General features: G+C 39.7%; 2 protein-coding genes across 4 annotated transcripts in view; one reads left to right on the top strand and one right to left on the bottom strand.

The window, feature by feature from the left end:
* The window catches only part of PTPN2 (protein tyrosine phosphatase non-receptor type 2), a 33,214-nt gene extending 25,815 nt beyond the window's left edge, over positions 1-7,399 (top strand). For 2 of the 3 annotated variants that reach the window (XM_035125071.2, XM_035125073.2), the window contains exon 9: positions 2,498-7,399. In XM_035125071.2, coding sequence (XP_034980962.2) covers positions 2,498-2,705 — 208 coding nt within the window. In that variant the 3' untranslated portion in view covers positions 2,706-7,399. The remainder of the gene's footprint in view (positions 1-2,497) is intronic. The other variant, XM_035125072.2, reaches the window with a different exon arrangement.
* On the bottom strand, positions 6,510-17,451 carry PSMG2 (proteasome assembly chaperone 2). Its single transcript, XM_035126185.2, has 7 exons — positions 17,343-17,451; positions 16,544-16,715; positions 15,305-15,363; positions 14,463-14,581; positions 13,123-13,293; positions 11,444-11,594; positions 6,510-10,875 (listed from the first exon to the last, which is right to left on the bottom strand). The coding sequence occupies exons 1-7, from the start codon at positions 17,400-17,402 to the stop codon at positions 10,780-10,782; spliced, it is 828 nt and encodes a 275-aa protein (XP_034982076.1). The 5' UTR covers positions 17,403-17,451; the 3' UTR covers positions 6,510-10,779.
* Between the last annotated feature and the right edge of the window lie 84 nt (positions 17,452-17,535).

Here is a 17,535-nt window from a genome sequence, read left to right as displayed (position 1 = left end):
GGGGGAGCGCAAATAATGTTTGGACTTCAGAATTCCCATAAGGAACAAAGATTGTTGGAGAAGATTAACTACAAGGAACAGGCTATTCAAATAAGAAAGGGGCAACAGGGAGGGAATGGAAAATTTGGGCATGTAAAATATTGTAGAAAGGGAGTGGGGTGAAGGGGAAAGGATGTTACGTTTAAAGGCTGGTTAAAATGGTTTTGAAACTGGTTTGTGGACTTTGGACTTGTTGAATTGAGAAGGGAAATGCTGTGAACAGGGGGGGGGAAGAGTTTAAATTAGAAAGAAAATATATAAAATGGAATAAGAAAATAAGTGGGGAATTTATAAAGGTATGAGTATTCTTGGAGAAAAATTTAGGCAAGGGAGGAAAAGTAGATGATAGTTAAGGTTAAAGTGTATATTAGATCAGAAGTGGGAATATTATTATAGCTTGTAGGAAATTGAATTGGAATAGGGAAAGTTGGGTGTTCCACCCACCCCTGTGGGTCGTCTTTGTTCTGGGAGCCCTTGGTGGCAGGAGGGGGGCTTCTGGAGTGGGGGGAGATCCAGCTTGAAAAAGAACCATTCCCTGCTTGTTCTTTGCATTCTGGAAACTCTCAGTGGCAGGGAGAGTTTTGGGGTGCGGAGGGGAGGAGGGAACGGAAAGTGATAATATATATAAAAATTAATAGATAATTTGATTAAATGGCTAAATAGATAAATATAAGTTTAATGAGAGTGGAACAGTTTGTTAAAAGTAAAAAATGTAAACTGTTAAAGGTGATTTGGCAAATGAAAATCAATAAGGGGGGGGTCAGGGGAAGCCCACGAGATAATGTTTAGGAAAAATGATAAGGTTTTAAATTTTTGGTGTGTGTTAGTATTTGTGTGTATCATTTTGTTTATCAATAATGTATGTTTAGATAGATAGTTGGGTGGACACCCACCTTCATTTCTCCTTGTCATTCTAGAGCCTCTTGGTGGTGGTGGTGGGGCTCTGGGGGGAGGGAGAATGGGGTGGGGATAAACCCAATTATAAAATGGACCACCTTTGACTGCCCACTTTTCATGGGACTCTCTTGTGACAGGAGGGGGACCGTGGAGGGGGGGGGCAGAAGAAGGGGCATAATATGTTGTGTATGTTTTTCTTTTTTGTAAAATAAAAATTATTTTTTTAAAAAAAGAATAGATAGGTTTGATCTTCTTGCAGTCCATGGGACTCTCAAGAGTCTCCTCCAGCACCATAATTCAAAAGCATCAATTCTTCTGCGATCAGCCTTCTTTATGGCCCAGCTCTCACTTCCATACATCACTACTGGGAAAACCATAGCTTTAACTATACGGACCTTTGTCGGCAAGGTGATGCTTCTGCTTTTTAAGATGCTGACTAGGTTTGTCATTGCTTTTCTCCCAAGAAGCAGGGTTCTTTTAATTTTGTGACTGCTGTCACCATCTGCAGTGATCATGGAACCCAAGAAAGTAAAATCTCTCACTGCCTCCATTTCTTCTCCTTCTATTTGCCAGGACGTGATAGGGCCAGTGGCCATGATCTTAGCTTTTTTTGATGTTGAGCTTCAGACCATATTTTGCACTCTCCTCTTTCACCCTCATTAAAAGGTTCTTTAATTCCTCCTCACTTTCTGCCATCAAGGTTGTGTCATCAGCATATCTGTGGTTGTTGATATTTCTTCCGACAATCTTGATTCCGGCTTGCAGAATACTAGATCCATATTATCTACGAGCAGAACATAGTACTTATGCAAGTGCAGTATATTATCTTGAATATCAAAACCCAGCTCAACAGTTCAAAATGCATTTTCTCTCTTTCTACCTTTCCCTCTCCAACTAAGTAGCATAACTTGATACATAAACTGATTTTTACTGTCAGTCACTGGGGGCAATTTCTATTTTCTATACTGGGTTTCATTTCCAGATGAAATTCAGGAAACAGGATTCCTGATCAACAGCTGCAATGATCAACCCTTCAGGGACTGAAGCATAAAAGTGGGCATAAGCTCTCTTTTTATTTAAAAAATGACAGATTTGGAGGTTTCTTCAGAAGTGTGGCCATTTATCTTTTGGAGTGCTTCCTCAACAGTAGACACCCTTTAAAAGTGCCACATCTTTAAATCATATATTTTACTTGTAAAAGGTGCACACAGGCAGCAATGGAGGATGGGAATCATACATTTGTTCAGTATGTGTGTGCATGTGTAATTTACCTACACCTTGATGGGTTTCCTCTTGCCCACTTACAGAACTCTTCCCTTGGAAGCTTGTTAGCCTTAGGATCTTCCAAAAGCACAAAGACCTTCTTAATAGGGTTAGATATTTGAGGCCAGGTTTAAGCTGCCGTAGTTCAATTTTGTATTTAACAAACATAAGTAATACTGTTTCTTCTGGGGTTTTTTAATTGATGTGTTTTAAATGTTGCTACCTGTCATGCACTCTTAAATCAAAGTGGATTAAAAATCTGTGACTATAACTGATCATTTTTTGTTTTCCTTTCTAGGGTTGTTCGGAAACGGCTAAGAGATGACAGGAAAGCTAACACAGCACAGATGGTGCAGCAGATGAAGCATAAGCTGAGTGAGGCTGAACGAAAAAGGAAAAGGTGGTTATATTGGAAGCCTATTCTCACTAAGATTGGGTTTGGTTCAGCCATTTTCATTGGAGTTTATTCTTGCTGGAAATTGTACTTCCAAGGTGCTCTCGTGTAAGTGAGTGCTTCTGCAATCATGCATCTAGTAATATAAAGCTTAAATCGGCCCCACTGATTTGAGGGGAACATAGCAACTATTTCTAGGTGCAGGACTGCTGCTACAGTTGACAGAACAAGTGAGAATATAACTGCAACCGATGCAGTAATCTTGTAATGAAGTAACCTGATCACTAGTCACTGTGGCTGGAATCTTTGTTTAGGTACTTATGGAACGAAATTGCTACCTGACAGAAAAACTATTTATTTATTTATTTATTGGATTTCTTACCTGCCCTTTACCATAAGACTCCCAGCGGGGTGGGTTACATCAACAAAATATGCAAATATAAAACAAAGCAGTTACAACTGTAAAATAAGAAAAACAGTTTCATAGTATATATAAAACAGTGCCCACATTTTAAAACAATTTTATATATAAAATAGTGAGAAATAGTTTACAGAGGCAGACTGGGAAAAGGCTTGTTGAAAGAGACAGGGTTTTTTTGGTTCAGTAGGGGCTAAAAGACAGGATACCACCTGTCTAATAAGGGAGGGTGTCACCATCCTAAAGACCTAATTTGTATATTGTATAGAAAAAAACCTGAAAAGGGTGGTTTCTGCAACAGGCTCTTTTGCAGTGCTTGACTGGGTATATAGACGATCCTTTAGGCATCTTGGTCCCAAGCTGTGTAGGGCTTTGAACACCAGTCCCAGTGCCTTGAACTTAGCCTGGTACCTAATTTGTAGCCAGTGCAGTTTTCAGCAGTGGCACGACTACGATGATAGTCTGCACCAGAAAGCAGTCAAGCTGCCACATTTTGCACTTCCTGCAGCTTCCAGGCGAGCGTCATGTAATCCAGTCAGGAGGTTAGCAGCTCATTGATGACAGTGGTCAGATTATCCCAATCTAGAAACAGCCATAAATGTCTTACCAGCCAAAGCTGATAAAAGGCACTCCTAGCCACTGAAGTCACCTAGGTCTTTAGTGACCAAAATGGATCCAGGAGAAACCTGCTCCTTCAGGGAGGGTGTGGCTGTGCCTGAAGTAGGCATTTGGACAATTTATTCTGAGTCCAGAGCCACCCATCCACACTCATGAGGCCAACTAATGCATACTTTCAGCAACCATGTATATATTGCATAAAATGATAGTCCACTAGATGTAGTAGACTCAATTGCCAAGGCTTTATCAACTCTCATAACTGGATAGAAGCAATAAACAGTGTGGTGTCATACTCTGAATGCAAAACAGTTACATTTGTGTGTGTGTGTATAATATACCATCAACCATTTATACTATCCAGACTTAGAATAAATTTTGTAACTCTATTTAATCTTTTTTTGTAGATAACTGTATTTTTAAAAAAACTACATTTGTACAAACTTCTCTGACAGAAAGAGTATGCATTAGTTATCGGTCATCCATCCCCAACATTTCAAGAGTGGTTTGGAAATTTACTGACATCACCACCCCAACTTAGTGATTTAGTGAATTGCCCTTTTGAGGTATTTGGTGTTAAGCAAATAGGGGCTACTTCTCAGTTTCTACTCTGTAAGTTGCATTCATGTATTTATGCTTGTAGTTACCTTTTATTTAAAACTTGAAAATGTTTAATTTTTATAAGACTACTGGGAGTTTCAATATCTCAAACAGACTCTTTTTGAAGGGAAGTTTGTGTTAAGACTGCAGCTACTGTTGGAAGCCATAGCTTGTGTTTAAAGTTCAAACATTCCATTAAATGTGAAAACGTTTTTGTGTGTCTCACTTGATTTGACTCCTATTCCTTGAAATATTTTAGTATCCTTTATAGTGGTTGTAAACAGCATGTGACAAACTTGGTCATATTTTCTGAAAAGAAAAAATGTAGGCCATATTAAGTGTTGCAGCTGGAAACAAATAAATAGCCCCTAATATGAATGTTTTCTCCAAGAAAGGAAATAGAAATACTATTTTTCTTATATGTTGGCCTATGGATAATGGGTATATGAGATAGTGGAAATAACAGTAGAGCTACTTTTTGATGGTGAAATGGCATGTTTATGAATCTCAGCACCAACAGAATACTTAAGACAATTGATCTACAATACTCTGATATGGACACAATATTATCAAACATTTCATCTTTGTTTGTATCAAACATTGTTACAGTTTAGAACACAGGATTTTAAGGAAATGTCAAGCTTATTCTGCCCACCATTCTTATGGATGTATTAGAGACATAAATCAAGGCCAAGAAAATACAAAACTCTAATCCCAAGGCTTTTGTTTTTTATTGTGGGGAGAGGAACTATGCAATTTTAGGATTATTGAGTTTCTATAAGTGTTCTAAGGATCTTATAAATTCTAATCCTGAACAAATGGGTGGCACCATATGTATGGAGTGTTATGAAGTGTAAGCTTTTTGATCCAGTACAAAACTCAAGATTAAACAAAATCAAACTCAAGGTGGAACTAAATCAAGGAACTCTTGAAATATATTTTTCTCAATTCTTACTGTTATTTCCCTTATGGATTATTAAATGTTAATAGAGGGAGTATTTTGGAATTGTGAAGCATGAACATCAAAAAGGTACTGATCAGAATGTCAGGATTTCTATATAAATAGACTTTTCCTTTTCCAAGAAACAAAAATGCACAATAGAAGATGTAAATTTATTTCATTTCTAGATTAAATTGGCCAGTTTCAAGCTCTCATTTAGGAACTCTTGAAAGCTTGTGTGCATGTAAAGAATGGTGGTACTTTTTCCATCTTGCTGTTCAATACAATCCCAGGTCTTATAGGCATCTGCCTCAGTGAGTCAAATTATTGGTCTGTCCAGCTCAGTAGTACTATTGGGGTTTGGGACATAAGTCTTTCCAAGCCCTACCTGGAGATACCAAGGAGATGTCTGTTACAGCACTTACGTTGTACTGAGCTGTGCCCTCCCTTTCCCTCAGAAGTAACTTCATTTTTTGCTCTTGGCAGCATTTTATGGAGCATATTATATTGTCCTTTCTCCTTAATATTTTCATCATATTCATTTATAAGCAGTTTTATTCATGATCAAAATAGTTGTTGCAACTGGTTCTATCGGATTTTAATAAATATTTTAAGAATATTTTCTGTGCAGTTTTCATTATAGATGAATACATGCAAATCCATACACATACACACTATATATATATATAAAACTATGCATATATATATATATAACTATATATATCTACATATATCCAGTACTTTTTTCTAAAAAAATGTTTAGGGATACTCTCATTTTCCTACTCATATTGAAATACTGCCCCTCAATGAGGCCAAACTTAGATTCACAAAATGTTTAGGGGTATGCATACCCCTGTGTCTGCCCAGGGGGAAAGCATTGCATACAATGTTACAGTGGTTTGTGTGGAGAAAATGGCCAAAGCCTTAAAAGTGAGTACCACAAAAAGTCACTTTTGTAGTTGACGGGTCGGGTTATAATGGAGAAAAACAATACATTATTCAGGAAAGAGTAAAGCTGACTAGTATTTGGGAGGGTGGCCACCTTGCTGGAGAGGGAAAGGATGTCAGTTCTTTCCTGATATGGGAAGCAACCCAACAAAACTGGAATTCTTTATTCACTTGTCCTCTTTCCTGTGTTTTTTGGGTTTGTGTCTTTAACTGCTTTTTCAGTTCGTGCCTGAGTTGTCCTGGGTCTGTCCCAATACTACTTTGGTGCAATCATCTTTGATGTTCATCTGACCGAACATTTGTTTTACTTCGTTGGCAGTTCCCATATGATAAAAGGACTGAGAACCTTGTGCAAATAGAAAGCTAGATTTTGGGTTAACTTTTTTGCCCATCAAACTGATTATTAGACACATAATGGATGATTTGCATTTCTAACTAAAGCAAGCTTGTTCAAAATACTCTAAAAGCCTTTGTCAATTCATAGTTTATCCAACATATTAAAACTTTTTTCAAAAATATTGCACTCAGTTGAAATCTTGATTCTCCAGGTTTTCTCTTGTATCCTCACTTAACATTAGTTTTAAGCTTTTCGTTTAACTTTCTAAGGAAAGTTAAATTTTCAGGAGTCAAATGCAATAAAATTGTACTCATTGTACAATGTACTTTCCTTTTAATCAAATGCATTTTTGTATTCCCCCCCCCCTAATTCAAAAGGTCCTTAATTGGAGCAAGAATGTTCCCAGTGCCTTTCTCTTAACTAATTCAAAGAGATTTTATCCATGGTAGGAAGGATACACCTGTTGTAATAACCACTCAATATCAAATAAGGCCTTCATGACTTTCAAAAAATCAACTTACAATTGCAGTAAAACTGTAATACCTCTTAGCAGTATACTTCTGTTTGTACTGAATCTGTGACTCTTTTACATTGTGTGTCTTTAGGCCGAGAGTGACCGACACCTAGATCTCCAAGACTTGTGAATATTCTGCAGCTAAAAATTATATACTTTTGGCATGCAAAGCAGGACATGACCCCTCTTCAGGAACAAAACTGAGGTCTGAGCAATACACAAGTGGCCTCATAACTATCTGTTTACAACGTAAACAACCAGGGAATGAAGTACATCACCAGCAAAAGACTTTGCAAAATGAAATTTGTCTTAAGTGTTTTATGCTTGTATTAACTGTAGAGAGATGTAAGAGATCACACTAGAAAATACTTTGTACTGCCATTCTTATTGTATTTTTTATACTTTTGGCAGCATTAAATATTTTTTTTAATTGACATACTGTTGTGTGTGTATTATTCCCCATCCCACAAAAGGGCTATTTCATTTCACAGAAATTCAAGTGTCATCCCTAATTTTTATCACCTTCAGCTACCATTATGGCCGCCTGAAATATTAATCAGAATATATAAAAAAGCTAAGGAAGCTATGTCGAGCCCTTAAAAAACTCCAAAATCCAGTTGGGCAATACTTTTACGTGACTAACCAGTCACAAAAGTGTAGCAGGCTTTTGCTTTTCATTAGGCAAGATGAAATTAAAAGGGGGTGAGAGAAAATATACATGTTAAATCTACGGCACCTGTACATACATGATTCTGGAATAAAGAAGCAATGATTGCTCCTGGATGTGGGAGAAACATTGTAGTCTTTAGCCATTTAAATTTTTGATTAAATTACTTGTGTGATACCTTGCCTGATGAGAACATTTGGAAGTTTCACACTTTTGTGATACATAAACTGGTCTCCAATATAGGCATTTTATCTTCATTTTTAAAATTAGAGTTCATTTTATATACCTACCATTTTTGTAAGTAATCTACATTACTTTTGTCAACATACTACTGTATTAAGAGTTTTTTTTTAAAAAAGCAAAAGAATACCACCCACCAATAACAATATCAAAATGAAAAAAAATAGTAATGGAGGATTTTAAGCAGATGTTGGATAGCCATTGGTCATGGATGCTTTAGCCGAGATTCCTGCATCACAGAGGGTTGCACTAGATGACCCTCAGAATCCCTTCTACCGCTACAATTCTGATTCTATGAAAAAGTTGATGAGCCCACTCACAAGTTCTTGTAAAGAACTAGTTTCTTTAAAAAAAATTCTAATGGAACTTAATCCCATTGTGATACTTTTCAACAGGAAGATGGTAAATTTAAATAGCATGGCCTGCAGGGGAAATCTGCACTAGGCTGGGCTTCATTAGAAAGCAAACTGAGTTCAATAGGTCTACTCTTGAGTATGACCAATATTGGCTATTGCACAACAAAAGCAAGTTAGCCTGACTGGCTAAAAATGATGCAGTTCTGAATACAGATAGTATCTTGGTATGTCATGCTGTATTAAGAAACGGAATTGCACCTTCAGCTGTGTTTCTTGGGCTGTCCAGAGTCCATGGCCCACCTGATTGGTTTATTGGGGTTTTTTTTTGCTGAAGTGCCTGACATGTGGCAGTAGACTCCCCTCAGAGACAGACAAGACCTCTGCCTATTTTTGTTTGAGCCCATTTTGGGTTCCTCTATCTTCCCAGTGTCTGGGGCGGATCTACACATAAACTATCAGTAATAACACATCTTTAGGCACAGTGGAAACTGGTTTCCAATACAGATTTGTTTTTAAGGTTTGATTATTCTGAAAATAAAGCATGTTTACAGAAAACAAACTGAAAATTGGCATCAGTATTAACCCTATCCTTGTTATTTCCCACCTTCCAAAGACTGGGTAAAATGTCTACCCTTCAACAAAAGAAACATATTCACACTTTAATATACAAATGGAACTGAAGCATCACACCCAGTCTTGAGCTGTTTTTCTGTTTCCCAATTATTTTTTAAAAACAAAAACTGCATGTTTCTGTAAGCCTTCAATTTTCCTTAGCCTACCTTTCTCTTGCATGTGGGTGGTGCTATTTTGCTACATAAAGCATGGTACCGGTACTTACCTCTGAAAGCTGGAAATAGAAGGAACAACTTTGGTCTAAGACTGAAAAATACAGTTTTGTTGATCATCATCTACATAATGTGCAAAACGAACTAAATATTAATTGAAGTTACTATTCTTCTGAAAACCTTAAGGCAGGCTTCCTCAACCTCGGTCCTCCAGATGTTTTTGGCCTACAACTCCCATCATCCCTAGCTAGCAGGACCAGTGGTCAGGGATGATGGGAACTGTAGCCTCAAAACATCTGGAGGGCCGAGGTTGAGGAAGTCTGCCTTAAGGTGTCAAAAAGCAGCTAGCTTTGGTAATATAAACGCAGGATATTAGACATACATGTTATTTCATTGCAGATCTCTGAGCATTTCCCCAGATTTAGGCTGCTGAGCATTGTACCTCGGAGGGTTGTTTGTGTGTGAATGTGTACGTATGTTTTTATTCAAAAGATCCATAGTTCAAATCTCAATTCAGCAAGATTGATTTTGTATCAAAGTTGAATATGGTAAGTTGTGATCTTTCAAATATGCACTAGTACTTTGTGCCAGAATTCCTGACAGTCTCTACAAGATGACCACACAAAGTTTGATGCCTCTCACCACCTCCATTTCCAACAAGCCCATCATCTTTTTGGGTGTGTTACATATCAAATGGAATATGTTTTGAAACTGTGTTTGCATATCAACTACCGTATATGCCGGCATATAAGGCGACTGGGCGTATAAGGCGACCCCCTAATTTTCAAGTTAAAATATAGAATTTGGGATATACTGTACTCTAGCCCTTTTTTGGCAGGGAGGGGAGGGGAGTGCTGGAGAAGACAGCCTCAAGTCTGCAGCTGGGGAAATGGTGGTTTGTTTGTTTGTTTGTTTAGTTATTGAGAGGGGAAAAGAAGCCATAGAGAGGAGAGGAGAGGAGAGGAGAGAGGCAGAGAGATCGAGGCTGGCTGAGCGATCGAAAGGGGAATAGAAGCCATAGAGAGGAGAGAGATAGAGAGGCAGAGACATCGGGGCTCGCACAGCCAGCAAAAGACGCTGAGCAGAGCAGTGAAAGAGAGCGGAGAGAGAGAGAGAGGGAGAGATCCCTTCGCTATGCGCTGACAGAGAAGAGGCGACAGCTTGACACCAATGAAATACACAAAACTGTATCTCTATGCTGATCCGGGTCGCAAAGCCATGAGGGAGCCGTTCTCCCTGGCGGGGAGCAGCCCTCTCCTGAGCACTTCTTCACGTTCATACGGTCGCTGCATACGGCGGGGATGCAGCCGCGGCCGTTTTTGAGCTCCCCCCACCATATGCGGCGACTGCAGATTCTTGTACCCTGTGTATAAGACGGCCCCCCAACTTTTGAAAAGATTTTCCTGGGTTCAGAAGCCTTCTTATGCACCGGAATATACGGTACCTGGATTTTTCCTAACTGCATGAATTAAGGCAGAAGTAATTAAGCATCTGAATAAGAATTAGAAAAGGCCTGGAATGTTTCAAAAGTTAAGCTAAACTAAAAGCTTACAGATAATGAATTTATTATGGGGAAAGTATTTTCATTCTGTATAGTTGTATGTTACAATTTTCTTTAGGTAGCCTCAGCATATTAAAATATCTCTGGCAGTAAGATCTGCTCATTCAGTTTCACACAAGGCTATGCACAATTGTAATTCATGTTAGAGTCCAAAGTGTAAAACTTAAAATTTTAAGTAAGTGGTCCATAAACAAAATACGAGAATTTAAAACAATGCAGGTGGAAGTCCACTGCCATAGAGTAATTTCCAGGAACTTGGTATTTTCCATCTGGAAGATTTAGCTGGAGAACTGCAGCTTTCCTAATTTCAGAAAACAAAAATCACAACACAGTTTTATTCTCAAGTAGCAAAAGCACATTGTCTCAAACACATGTATTTATATACACTCTAGCATTCAATTATATGGCTTTTAAGTAAAAGTGTTCTAATGCAACCTGCAGCTCCCAGCCTATGTCAAGAATTTCAAACCATTCTAAGGAAATGTTCTGAATGAAGGAACTTCACTGAATTTTTCTTCCAGTCTCCAACCATGATGTGTCCCCAAGCATACAAGTTGTTTCAAGGCACCCCATAACAAATGGCAGGTGAGAATGAAGCATGCAACCTATAATATGCCTCAGGGCAGGGGCTCTGAGGCAATTTTTTGTCAATTCCTCCATCCTCCCGTAGCCCTGTGAAAAGCCGATCCAAAGGTTACAAAAGGAGCCGTTCTGTTCACTGAACAGCAACTTTGGATCCAGCCCACTGCCTCTGAAGTCAAAAGGGCAAAGCTTACAGTACAACAATATTCTTATGTTGCAACAGTATTCGTAATTTCACTTTAGAAGCACCTTTGCAAGCGCTAGAATTCCAAAACTAAAAAACCTACCATGTTTACTGTGGGCTGGCATACTTTTACTTGGTTTGCAGTTAGCTGGAGCCATTCATTAAGGTAGTCAGCAAGAGCCAGGGCATCGGGGATATTGTCTCCCTCTGAGCAAAACTTCAGCAAAACTATCATTGGAATACCCTTTGAACAACTGAAATAAAAGCAAAACCAATTAAATAACTGGACAGAAAAATTCTCTGCTGGTACTCTTGCTCATGTTTGGACTGTAAGCCTGGAATGGATTAATGTGGACCTCCAGATGTTGAACTACAACTTCTGCTGTCTCTAGCCATTTGCAAGCCTGCTGGGAGTTGTAGTCTTGGAACATCTGGAGGGCCACAGGTTCACTCTCCCTCCTATAAGCCATAGAATACCATACATAAACAAACAAGTACACAGGTGGTGCTGTGGTCTAACCACAGAGCCTAGGGCTTGCCGATTGGAAGGTTGGTGGTTCGAATCCCCACGACGGGGTGAGCTCCTGTTGCACGGTCCCAGCTCCTGCCAACCTAGCTGTTCGAAAGCATGTCAAAGTGCAAGTAGATAAATAGGTACCGCTCTGGCAGGAAAGTAAACAGTGTTTCCGTGTGCTGCTCTGGTTCGCCAGAAGCGGCTTAGTTATCCTGGCCACATGACCCGGAAAAACTGCGGACAAAACGTCAGCTCCCTCGGCCAGTAAAGCGAGATGAGCACTGCAACCCCAAAGTCGTTCGCGACTGGACTTAACTGTCGGGGTCCCTTTAAACAAGTAAAACAATCCAGCGAATCCAGCATTTTTCTTTCTTAAAGCAAGCTGAGGTGACATAAAAACCAAGCTTAATCAAGCAAGAATTCCATGCCGTTTGCTACAGCACAATGACTGTCTGAGAACCAGCAAGATATTCCCTGAAATTTTAAGAGCTTAAAAGGACCAAGAGTAATGGAGTGGAGAAAGTGGAGAACAGTAGGACAGGTATATTAACAACAGAGCTCTGCTTTGACCTTGAATAAGTGTGAACTAAGGGATTGGCTCTTCTTGACAGAATCCAGAAGGGATTAATTAGACACAACTGAATAGAAACACCAATTTTCCCCCTTGGTATCCACTCTTGAGAACAGAGAATTTTAGAGCTAGTTACCTGGCCAAGCTCTCACCAGTTTCCTTCAGAAATGCCTTTATTGAACTGTATTTCCAAGTGATTCCCACTACAGTCTTGGATGGCTGTTACTGCAAGGTCCTATATGCAGATAGACTTTGTATTTGTGGTCAATCTCAGGTGGAAGATCCCAGAGATTGCTTTCTGAAACCTTTTTCACACAAGCAAGCGGGCACAGCCCAGCATAAATGGTTCAGTTTCTTCTAAGTAAAAATAAAAGCTTTGTATAACAGAGCGGCCATCTATGCACTAGCTGCACAAAAAGGTAGGAAAAAGTATTTAGATAAAATCACTCTAACTTGTAGTGGTGACTTAATGGTGATTGGTTTCTTAAATTATCTTTTGATTAGAATTTCATCCTATTTTTTCTGCTAAAATTTCCGTTGATAACATGTTGTACTCCAACTTCAGAGTAATTTGAGGTGCTAATTTTAACTTTGGTGCTACTTGATAAGGTACTGTACTCATTTGTGTCCTCTTCCAGTGCAAAGTGCCTTTCACTGGCACTTTATAATGTTAATATTTTTTTACTGCCTCACCAACCTTTCAGTGAACAAGAGTTTTGTGATACCACCTCCTGGAATGTGGAACACTTTCTCATCTGTTACTCCAGGGAAAGCAGCTGTTTGTTCCAATTCTCTCCTGTTCAGCCTCTGCATTTGTTCTCCAACTGCTTTCTCAACAGCAGACGAAAGCAAATATCGCAATGAGGTACTGCCAATAAACCATGAGATATACGCATAAGCTGGCACAAATTACAGTTGGGAACTTTGAAAAAGCAGGTTTATTCGATTTGTAATGCATGCTGAATTACGCCTTTGTCATGAAAGACAATTTTGCATATGCTAACTTGCTATCAATATGCACACGAAAAAGGGAAAAATTACTCCAGCCTACTAGAACGACGGGACTTTGTGGATGACAAAAATGTTCTAGGTAACTTCAGATCAAAGACCGAAAATAAGAAAAAGGAAGTTTAGGGCATGGATAACTGGAGTGTGCTAAGGCTGGAGCTGGTCTAAACAGTATTTATAACCTGTCCTATTCTCAATTACCTAATGATTGCTAGTATAAAGAGGACATATTAAAATATAACATTAAAACACACCTTTGATCCAGCACCAGCCCAAATAGAGATATTCTCACATTGCCTCTGTTTCTCTGCTGTAGCATTTTACCTTTTATGGTTTTGTGAGTTATTTAATTATTTTCTAAGATGCTTTTTATGTCAAGCAGATGAGAAAATTTCTAAATAAACAAAAATTGGGCCGTATCCAACACATCTGTTCCATTAGCACAAGGATCTTCACAACAGAAATCCCCCCCCCCACATCCCAATGCATATCCTGCAACCTCCTCAGATCACCTCCGGAGAGCCAGGGGTGCAGGAAAAGAAGGAGGGGCAGCCCTGTTGAGCAGCCAAAAGCCCTTGTGTTAATGGAATAAGTGCACTGACTACCAACTGTCATCTCTGAAAAACACTCAGGCCTGAGACTGACCTATCTCAAGGGCTTCACACAGCTACTGCTAGAAAGACTGAACATGTATTTATGACACACTGCACTTATGGCTTCTTCCAGGGTACTGAAAGGTGCTCTGGGAAGCTAAGGTGATTGTAGATCCAAGCACAAAATTAAATTAAAACATTAGGTTGTATTCCAAGCTGTCTGGGCACCAAGACACATAAGCATTCATGCAGCCCCCACACCCAAAGCTGTTCCAAGTGAACCTGCAACCCTTCAGAGCAGATTCTGAGGGCGGATGGGGCAGTGCTGCGGGAAGCAGGGGAAGGTAAATTTCAGCTACGTGAATCGAATTTCACTCATACGTCAATGGATTCCACCCTAAAAAAAACACATTTCTAACAGTTGGCACAGACATACCCATGAAGCTGTTGGTCATTACGCTGGTAAGCATGGCTGCTGGACAGAAGAACAATTTTGGCAAAACTGCAACTTTTCACCCAGGATAGTAGTGTCTGACAAAAGGACCTATATTTATTCTTTACATCAAGGGCGGGGGGTGGGGGAGAGAAGAAGTTAGAAAGTTGTTTCAAATTTTCATGTTAAGTCTTCAGGACTTCGAAGGTTTTTGAATTGTTAATTATCCAATGGTATGTTTTCTTAGCTGTTTGTTTCTTGTAACCTTTAAAAAGTAAGACTATCTTGACTGGCAAGTTGTATTTTAGAGCCGCAACAACATATAACAGCTCAAATGATTTATTGGAAAGCCATATACTGAAACGATGCCAATTTACCACCTATTTTGCCATTTCCAGTGAATAATTACCCTATTGAATTCAGCAATTGATGACTGATTATTTATTAACTTACATCTTAAACCTCTGTCAGATTCTAGCTGATTTTTTTTAAAAATTCATCCTCTGTTGTTTAAATGTATTTGGCACCTTTCTAGAAATGGATTTTAATTAGAAGGTGCCTTCCACAAGCAGGAAAAATTCTTTCTGTTTCTACATCCTGCAATTGGATGCCCAATTCCCTCATAGAGTCTGGAGTGGCTTGGGATTCTCTCAGTGAACTCCAGCGGACAGGAGCCAGGACAACTGCATTACTTTACCCAAGTTTCACTCCACATCTAACCCACAGTTAATTATACATCTCATAGGCCAATTTTAATTACTCACCGTCAGAACTCTGAGATTTTTCATTATTTGTTTTCACTTTTGAAGTCTAATAACGTGACTACTTGCAATGGACACACATACCTTTATGAATAGTGATCTGATCTGTAGAACAGCCAACTGTTTAGAAGGCGCTGCATACACTACAGGAAGAAGTAGCATAAACAATCTATCAAGACCCACATTAAATTACATTTAGTTCCCCTCTCCTCCTCCTCCTCTGTGCTGGTTTGAGGGTTCTCTCAACCCTCTGGAACAGATCTGGAGGAGGAGAGGGGTAAATGTCCCTTTGTGGTGGCATAATTTTTATTGCTGGCTTCCGCAAATGCAACAATTTAGTTAAGTAAGGCCCAATGAAATGAACCTGTTTCAGAACTTACAAGCAATACCCATTAGAACAGAAGGCAGTATTACTTTATATGCTTCCACATAGCTATCAAGATTTCTGAACCCGTCCCAATTTCATTTATGATATTGAACCTTTAGAATCATTCATATCAGGGATCTTGTAGCAATTCTTTAGAAGATTATATTTTGGGGGGTGGGGACACGCACATGTCTCAGCAAACAAGTAACTGTCTCAATTAAGTACATTTGCAAGAGCCTGAAAACACATAAACATAAGAACAATTAACAGTTATTTATACATAACCCACTTGTCAGCTGGGCTGACTATCAATTTAGATGCTAGAGTGATAACTACAACAAGCTCCCCACATGGGAGAACTTCAATGCTCACACTCTAAAATCAAAGTAAGATGTTTGAAACTGTCTTCACATGGAATAGTTTGAGCAGCCACATAAGTACATCCCTAGTTGTGTGTGCTGCTTCCTGGTGGCAATTTGAAAGTGTATTATGAACAAAAACTTCAGTGCTCATCTCATGTGACTTGCTGCTAGAAGGCAGCAACTACAAGCTATTAAGTCTTTTGATGGGGCACATTTGATGGTCCTACATGCCCCTGAGGTTCATCGGGCCTTTCCCAGGGACCAAGTCTTTAGTGTGGCAGGCCTTGCCCTGTGGAATTCCTTGCCAACAAAGGTTAGACAGGAGCCATCCCTGCTCATTTTAGGAGCTTTCTAAAAAATGGTATTATTCAAACAGGCCTTTCAAATCTGAGATTGGCCAATCAGCTCTTACTGATGTATTCCTACTGTTTTTAGTTTGAATACCACCAGCAAAGTCCAAGTCAGAAGTTCTCTCCCTCTCTCCCTGTGGTTGCTCTGCACAGATTTTCAAATGCCTGAACTGACCCCAAGGACTGAAGGAATTGCGGTCTCTTTCTAGGGTGTCTTGACAAGATTTGTGTTTATAGCACATACCTTCAGCATTTGTACAAAGTTCTGTTGCATTCTCTTCTGTCGTTGCGTATGGATTATTTCCAACCATCGGGACAAGACAATCAGTATAAAAGTAACCAACTTTGGACATGCCAACTGTGGAAATGACTAAATCTACAGCTAGCTGGCCAACATTTCCCACCGATACAGCTGGCTGAAATGGAAAAAAATGCAGATGAAATGAAATAATGATGGACACATATGAGCTACATAATCCATAACAGCTTACTGTTTCTAATTTGTTTTTTAGAGCGATCAGCTTTAACTATCAAGATGTCCACATTGACAATTAGAGGCACAAAGCATCATCCTAGGATTTGGGAGAAGGGCGTTGTGAAAAGTGAGATCGGAGGGACATGAAATGCAGCAAAAGGACAGATACAGAGAATCTCTGTACAGTGATTAGAAAATTTATTAATTTAACAATAACAGGAATTTAGTTTTGTACAGTCGGTTTTGCAGTTGTAAGGATTACCATTCTCAGGCTAACATGCTTCACGTGAGAGGCTTTTTTGGGGGGGGGGGCTCCTCCCTTCAGGAGATCCACTCTGTTCCTTCTAGGTCCTCATCGTCCCTTTTATATTTAGTGCAACCTACATCAAAGGGCCAGTGGCCCAGCGATTCTTGTCTGGCGGGTGCACCAATCCCCCCCCCCCGCACCCCTTTTTAATGCCCGCTCTCCCTCCAGCACACTGAGGTTGTGAAGGAGGAGGAGGAAACTCTCCCACTGACTCCCCGCTTCGCGACTGACTGGCAACCCCAGAGAAGGGATCTCCGTTACCATAAGGAGCATGAAGCCTTTGAAGTCCGAACACGCGGATCCATCGCAGGAAACGAACATCTTGTCAACGTGCGAGACTGGAAGACAGAAGCAAACATGTAGGCGGGGGGGGGGGGGCGTGTGATATCTGCTTTTCTCCTGTGTGCTGTTTAACCTAGTGCCTGTCACAATCTCCCCTTCCCACACCGCGGCC

The sequence above is a fragment of the Zootoca vivipara genome, chromosome 8 (genome assembly GCF_963506605.1).
Source record: "Zootoca vivipara chromosome 8, rZooViv1.1, whole genome shotgun sequence".
Lineage (NCBI taxonomy): Eukaryota > Metazoa > Chordata > Lepidosauria > Squamata > Lacertidae > Zootoca > Zootoca vivipara.
Note: the sequence above shows the minus strand (reverse complement) of the source record. Positions and strands in the feature narration are given on the sequence as shown.